This window comes from Cupressus sempervirens, chromosome 8, assembly GCF_028749045.1.
Source record: "Cupressus sempervirens isolate cs-2001-9-10 chromosome 8, ASM2874904v1, whole genome shotgun sequence".
In the NCBI taxonomy this organism is placed as follows: Eukaryota; Viridiplantae; Streptophyta; class Pinopsida; order Cupressales; family Cupressaceae; genus Cupressus; species Cupressus sempervirens.
In genome coordinates, this window is record NC_143125.1 from 166,756,000 (window position 1) to 166,764,314 (window position 8,315).

General features: G+C 33.5%; 1 protein-coding gene across 1 annotated transcript; it reads right to left on the minus strand.

Annotated features, from left to right (window-relative positions):
• Positions 1-4,243: 4,243 nt before the first annotated feature.
• LOC149542077 (basic helix-loop-helix protein A-like) lies at positions 4,244-6,324 on the minus strand. Its single transcript, XM_089797125.1, has 2 exons — positions 5,737-6,324; positions 4,244-4,477 (listed from the first exon to the last, which is right to left on the minus strand). Exons 1-2 carry the CDS (start codon positions 6,307-6,309, stop codon positions 4,394-4,396), a joined length of 657 nt encoding a protein of 218 aa, XP_089653251.1. The 5' UTR covers positions 6,310-6,324; the 3' UTR covers positions 4,244-4,393.
• Positions 6,325-8,315: the final 1,991 nt, after the last annotated feature.

The window sequence follows — 8,315 nt, forward strand, 5'->3', positions numbered from 1 at the left end:
ACTGCAGCATTAGATGCTTTGGCCTAGAAGGAAGTATGAAGGTTTTGATCATGCATCATTACTCTGGCTGATTTAACAGTTGATCTATTTTTACGTTCTACAATTCCATTCTGTTGAGAATTATAAGGTATAGAAAACTCCTTAATCCCAACAATAATGTAGAAATTTTTTAAAATATCAGAGATATATTCACCTCCATTTTCTGATCTAAGGATTTTTATTTTATGTCCTAACTGATTGTCAACTAAGGCTTTGAATTCTTTGAATTTTGCTAAGACTTCAGTTGATTCCTTTTGTTTCAAGAAATAGATTCAGGTTCTTCTAGAGTAATCACCAATAAAAATTATATAGAAGAAGCATCCATTAAGAGAAGGTATCGACATAGGACCGCAAAGATCAGTGTGGATCAGTTCAAGGAAGCATTTAGATTTGTGATCACTTTTAGGAAATGATTGTTTAGTGTTTTTTTCCTAAGGCGCATCCTTTGCAAATATTTGAGTGATCAATTTTTAGGCTAGGAAGACCTTTTACAATTTATTCCCAAGGATGATAATGCTCGGCAGTGAAGGTGACCTAGCCTCCTATGCCAAATTTTAGTGGAATTTGAAGTTTCATGACTCAAAGCTAATTTTGTATTTTGACTATTACAAAGTTTATAAAGACTTCCATCTCTAAATCCAATAGAAATGGCTTTCTTAATTTTAGAATTCTCGGGCCAAGCTAGAACTTTGCCCTCTAGAAATGTGATTCTGAAACCTTGATCAGCAAGACTAGAAATAGAGATTAGGTTTCTTTTTATTCCTAGTACATATAAAACATTCTTGAGTTGTAGTGTGATTCCTGAATTTATTTGAATTCAACAGGAACCAATTCCTTTAATAGGATGAGTAGAGTTATCTCCAATGGTAACTTCTTCTGAGGCTTGTTTAGAAAAGGTTCAAATTTTTCTTTAAAATCGGTGATGTGTCGAGATGCTCCACTATTGATGATTCAAGTGTTGTTATTAGAATTTAATTCACTTGAAAGGGCTAAGTAAAAGGCATAGTTTTCTCTTCCTTCTTTCTCTTCACCCTCTTCTTTGATTTCTACTAAGGCTGCTTGAATTCTTTTCTTTTCAAGATAGAATTTGTGGGGGTGACCAATTTTGTCACATTTAAAACATCTAACTTTTGACCAATCTAGTTGCTTGTAAGATTTGTTAGACTCCTTTTTTTTGTATTTGAATTTTCTCTTCTTATTTGATTTTACATGAAGTGCTTAGATTTCTCCCTCTTGATTTGTACTTAGTCCTCTTGAGACTAGTCTAGATTCTTCTTGAGTGCATTCATTTTTTAATATATCAAACTTTGGAAGTTCGAGTCGAGAGCTTAATCCTTGAATAAATGTTTCCCATGATAGTGGAACATCTCTCAGTGCTATCATGTTGAGTTCTTTGTCATCAACTCGACTATCCATTGTTGCAAATTGATCTTTTAGTTCAGAAATTCTTTAAAAAATATGAAGTGATTGATTCTCCATTTTTCATCTTTATGTATAGTAGATCTTGTTTTAAAGTTAATAATCTACTACTATTATTGATTTCAAATGTATCTCAAATTGTGGAGAACATGTCAAATGTAGTTGTGAGACTAGATATGGATGGTAGGATATGATCTTTTACGGAATCTATAATGATCTTCATGGCTTTGTTATTATGTCTTTTCCATGTTACTTTCTCTAGTCCATTTTCAGTCATAGACATGTTTGATTCAATAAATTCTTCTAATTCCTTTTCCCTTAATATTATCATTACTCTAATTTTCCATGAAGAGAAATTAGATGCACCCTCAAGTCTATCTTCGAGTCTCACATGATTCACCATTTTAATGATTTAGAGTTTTAGCCGCTTTTTCTTCTAAAAAAACTAAGATTTTAGATATTTATTGTGTAATGGTCTTTCTTATCAGAATGGCTCTAATACCATGCTAGTTTTATTGGATCTCTGATAGATAAAATGATTACTACAAGAATAATATAACTCTTACTTGTATTACTTGTTGAGTAGCCTTGTTCTTTGAATATTGATGATCTATGGGACTGTGACTTCCTTATCTTCTATTGTTGATGACTTGAGATGACTACTTGATATCCCTGCAAATTAGATATGATGGAGAAGTGTTTATAATAAATTGGATGCAGACCGTTGAGACAAGATGTCATGAATTGATGTTGTTACTAGGCAATCTGCACTTTCTTATATATAAAGTGGAGAGTCATGACCCTGAAAGAGTCATGGCTCTACGTGACCTTTGGCCATGTAGAGTCATGCCTCTTTGGTGGCATGACTAATATCATGTTTAGTTAAGGCAACTGAAACACAAGAAGTGCACCTATATATAATACAACAAGGAGCCCGATCACATATTAATAATGTGACTACCGATATGTATATTGTTATCTACCAATGATTATCTTGCAAATGCATATTATCCAAACACACACACACACACACACACACACACACACGCATATATATACATATATGTGTACACACACACACACACACACATATCGATACATCTATCTAGATACATACATATATAGTCATATATATACATACATACATACGTGTATACATATATATGTGTATATATATATATACATCTATCTAGATATATATGTATGTATATATATATGTGTGTGTGTGTGTGTATATATATACATCTATCTAGATACATACATATATATCTACATATATGTACATGTGTGTGTGTGTGTGTGTGTGACTATAGATGTATGTATCTAGATAGATGTATCTATATCTATATATCTATGTATGTATGCATATATGTATATGTATATGTGTGTGTGTATGTATATATATATGTATGTATATGTATATATATATATATATATATATATATATATATATATATATAATGAGCAGTAACAACTTATCTGTTAAACATAAACACATATTAGTATATCAGATGAACATTAATTACTTCTACTGATGCTAAAACATTAACAATTCAAACCCTTAAAAATAGGCTTATTAGTAGGAACAAGGTGTACGGATAGATGAGCACCTAAAACCTTTAAAATCTTTTGGTTTTCCCAAAAGGGTATCAGGAACCCTAGTTTGTTTGGAGCCTTGTTAAGGAATTTTTTGTGTTATGTGCAGAAAACTCAAGTTGGAGGCCTAATTGGGGCAAAAGGCTACTAGCCCTAAAACAAGGGTTTGAAGAGATCGGTAAAGAACTATGGGTTTTTGTGAGCAAAAAGACTTTAAACTTAGTCAAATGGACTTGTGAAGCCCTCCATCCTATCCTACCATTGGTAAAGTCCTTGGTGAGTGGAATGAGGTCTTGATGTTTTGAGCCTTTGCATCATAGTGAAGGGGTTGTTTGAAGTGGTAAGTTGGTAGAGAGATCCTTGGAGAGGAAGGAGGATTGAAGCAAAGAATTTTCCTAGTGTGGCGTCTTGGAGTGAAATTTGGGGAGGCCTAGAAGAGAGCCTTGTGATGTCCTAAGAGAGGTTAGGACAAGTGTTGTTGGATTTTCCCTATCAATTATGTAATCAGATATGATGTACTACTCATAGTATGTGTGGTTGATAATGAATCTTATGTTTGAACTGATTGTTAGAATGCATATATAATTTATGATGTTATCATTTTTTAAGTATGATTAGTGTTAAAAAAAAAATTATCCATCTTATAATACTCTAAACTCAAATACCCTTCAACAAATGTTATACTTTATAATTATCTATTACAAAACTCTCAAACTCATTTGTTTTTGAATAATGTTCTAACAATAGATAAAATTATATAAGAATTATTACATTTCATAAAAGATGTTCAATTCAAATGTCCCTCATTAAGATTGTCCATTAAACTTAATATTCCATTTAAAAAATCTTTTAAACAATGTTCTCTCTTCTTAAGTATTTATTACACTAGTCTTATATTTTAAAACCAACATCAACCAAAGGAAAATTTATTAACTTTCTTGAGATGAAATACATTTTTCTCTGTAACGTTTCCATCCTTAGTCTCGTTTGTGTTTGTTGTTCAGAACTTCAGAAATTGATAATTCAGTGTGATTAATGTAGTGAACTTCACAAATTGACTATAACAAGCTTACAACATCTCTCTCTGTACTTCTAGTCGAATTTGCTCTTATTAACTATACATAGTTATTTTAAGATCATTTTTATTCATGATAGCTTTCCAAATTACAAAATGAAAAAAAACAAAAAGTGAAATTAAGAAACCTGCATGATATACAACTTCATGATCCTTACAGCCACCTCTGCCAGGATAATTTATATCTCCTCCTAACACCATGATTCTTAACATACATTCTGTGGTTTACTATAACACAGGACCTGGATATGTTACAAAGAAGCTTCAACTTGGAATTGGATTGCATGACTGAATGGCAGTCTTAACTTCAATAATTGTGGGCCGGGCTCCAATGGCTACTTCTTTAACCTGCAACAACATTTGTGATAGGAGATGTTTACAATTTGTGATATGGAGAAAAACAGATCACTTCAATAATCTATTATCAGAATGAAGAAAGCTAAAAGAATCATAAAGTGTGGTGGTCTGTTACTTCACATCTCTTATAATTCCTTTCACTCTTTTTATCTGGATGAAGAATCACATAGCATGATCAGAAATATTGAGGCAAAGAAGATGTTTCTGGATTCAATTGTGTTCATGATTTTTGTATCAACATTTTGGATCACATCCTATAATCCATCATGAAAATGAAGAGAACCAAAAGAATTATAAAAAATATGAAGAGTTCTCAACTTTTGCATCAACGTGTCGAATCACCTTCTATGATCGATCATCAAGATGTAGAAAGCCAAAGGAATCATGAAGTGTGAAGGTCTGCTGCTTCACATCCATTATGATTCCTTTCACTCTTTTCATCCAGAGGAGGGACCACAGAGTGTGATCCGAAATATTGATGCAAAAAGAATTTTCTGGATTCAATTGTGCTCATGATTTTTGCATCAACATTTTGGGTAACACCCCATAATCCATCATCAAGATGAAGAAAACCAAAAGAAATATAAGAAACATGAAGAGGGCCTGCAACTTCATGTCTTTAATGATTCCTTTGACTCTCTTCATCTAGATGATGGATCATTTAGTGTGATTCAACACACTGATGAAAAAAGATATTTCTGGATTCAAACTTGTTCATGATTTTCACATTAACGTTTCGTATCACACTCCATAATCCATCATCATGACAAAGGGAACCAAAAAAATCTTTTAAAACATGAAGAGGGTCTGCAACTTTACTGTCCTTAATGATTCCTTTGACTCTCTTCATCTGGATGACAGATCACAGAGTGTGACTCAACGCATTGACGTGAAATGGTTGTTTCCAGATTCTATTGTATTCATGATTTCTGTATCAACGTTTAGGGTCACATTCCATGATCCATAAACAGGATGAAGGGAGCCAAAAGAATCATAAAAGATGTGAAGCTTTAGGACATCTTCACATTTTTTATGATTCCTTTTGTTCTCTTCATCTTAATTATAATGAATCATGAAGTGTGATCGAAAATATTGATACAATACGTTCATAACTCAATTGAATCCAAAAACAACATTCACTTTATGTTCAACATCTCTTCAATTGAAATAAAAAAAAAATTTAAAATTTAAAACTCGTAATAAAAAAGACCATCCATTTTTAAAGATCATAGAGGGTTTGAGACCAATACCTTAGCTCTAACTTTAGCTACAAATATTCCATCCAACATAGATGACTGTACAGAGTATGTCTCCAAATAGAGAGAACTGAGTGTTTGCAATAAATCAAGCAATAAACTGTCCCTCCAAGGGCACTGTAACTCAACCAAGGCTTCTCTCTCAATTATAGAAACTTGTACATCAGTTCCACACCCTTCAACAATCTTTAGAGGCTCAGATCCTTCAAGAACTCTTATTTTTCTCTTTTCAAATCTGGATGCTTTGGATCTATCGGTGTCACTGAAATTTCTACAGCTGCTAACTACTTCTGGATCTGTAACCTGATTATGATTGCCCACACTGCTGTTTTGTCTTGTTAGTTTTTCTTGTGATTTGTTGTTTAATTGCTTACGAGCCAAATCTGGAGCAGAAATGGCGTTTTTTCCTTTGAGCTCAGCATCCATCTGTTTTGAACGAGTTTCTAGCTCTTGTATCCTCCTTTTCAACTGCTTTGCGTATTCTATGGCGTCCCCCAAAATTGAGGCCTTGTCCAAAATGTGGATTTTTGGTGGAAACTTTTGTAGAAAAATCTTCAAGCTCGTCATTGGAGGCCTTAGAGTGCCTGGATGAGGTTCAAAAACCCAATGGAAGAGTGCTAGCATTGTTCCAAGCTTGTAAATCAAGATTTGGTGTTTTTGAAAAGTGGCTATAATAGTCAATTAGAGCAATAGTACGTGAGTTATGGCCTTTGGAAGTTGGGCTACCAAAATTGCTAAAATAATTTGTCAAAGATGTATTTGGCCAACTCTATGTGTATTGTTAGGGTCTGTCAACCCTAAGTATTAAGTTTGAGCATCTAGAACCTTCTCATGCAGCATAAAACTGCCTATTTAAGAAAGGCTCGAATATTGTCTAGGACAGCTCTGGGTGATGGTTCGTAGCTTGTCAAGCAAAGTATTGTACTGAAGGCACCCATATGGGTTAGCATATTATACTTATGAATTTTGTAATTCGGCATTTGCAGTGCAAATAAGAAGTCCATATTTTCTCGCAATTTCTGTTGTTTCTATGTTTATGTTATGAATTTATGATATTAAGGGAAGCTTCCTGCTTCATGCAGAAAGTTGGACCATGAGCACCTCAGCTATATAAGCTCATTTCAAACCATATTGAAGGGTTGGAGTTAGTATTGTACGGAATTTGGTTGTGAGAACAAATTGTTACATTGAATTCTCTTGTCACAATAATCTTGCAACTTAGTCATCTACAGTATAATAGATTGACTTAAGCGAATTGAATATACATTTGGATGGAGCATTTCAAGCACTAACTTTGAGCACATTTTGGTTTTAAGTGTTCTTTAGTTTTGATAGGTGGAAAGAAAATATTTTCTCAGTGATGAGTTCACTTTCCTGTAGTAGGTAGGTTAATTATGGCTCTCATTTTATTTCTACTGGTTGAACCACCACAGCCTTTTGGAATCAAATAGAGCACTATAAATACTTTGTGAATATGCATTTTGGGGCCCATATGAAGTGGTTTGTTATTTTCGGTGTCAAGCCCTAGCCTAGTACACACATACCTGATTAGGTGTCTCGATTGTTACAAAGCTTGGATGGAGGAGTAGATTGATTGGTTTGTGCCAATCAAGCATCTAAGCATGAAGGACAATGCCTAAAAACAAGTATAAGGTTGAAATTCTTGAAAATAGGCTTATTAGTAGGAACAAGGTGTACGGATAGATCGAGCAGCTAAAACCTTTAAATTCTTCTAGTTTTCCCAAAAGGGTATCAAGAACCCTAGTTTGTTTGGGGCCTTGTTAAGGAATTTTTTGTGTTATGTGCAGAAAGCTCAAGTTGGAGGCCTAACTGGGGCAAATGGCTACTAGCCCTAAAACAAGGGTTTGAAGAGATCGGTAAAGAACTATGGGTTTTTGTGAGCAAGAAGACTTGAAACTTAGTCAAATGGACTTGTGAAGCCCTCCATCCTATTATACCATTGGTAAAGTCATTGGTGAGTGGAATGAGGTCTTGATGTTTTGAGCCTTTGCATCATAGTGAAGGGGTAGTTTGAAGTGGTAAGTTGGTAGAGAGATCCTTGGAGAGGAAGGAGGATTGAAGCAAAGAATTTTCCTAGTGTGGGGTCTTCGACTGAACTCTAGGAAGGCCTAGAAGAGAGCCTTGTGATGTCCCAAGAGAGGTTAGGACAAGTGTTGAAGGATTCTCCCTCTCAGTTATGCAATTAGATATGATGTACTACTCATAATATGGGTGGTTGATAATGAATCTTGTGTTTGAACTGATTGTTAGAATGTATATATAACTTATGATGTTATTTTTTTCAATTATCATTAGTGTTAAAACAAAAAGATTATCCATCTTATAATACTCTAATTCAAATACCCTTCAACAAATGTTATACTTTATAATTATCTATTACAAAACTCTCAAACTCATTTGTTTTTTTATTGAATAATGTTCTAACAATAGATAAAATTATATAAGAATTATTACATTTCAAAAAAAATATTCATCTCTAACTACTGTAATTCAAATATGCTTCAATAAGATTGTCCAGTTAAACTTAATATTCCATTTTAAAAATCTTTTAA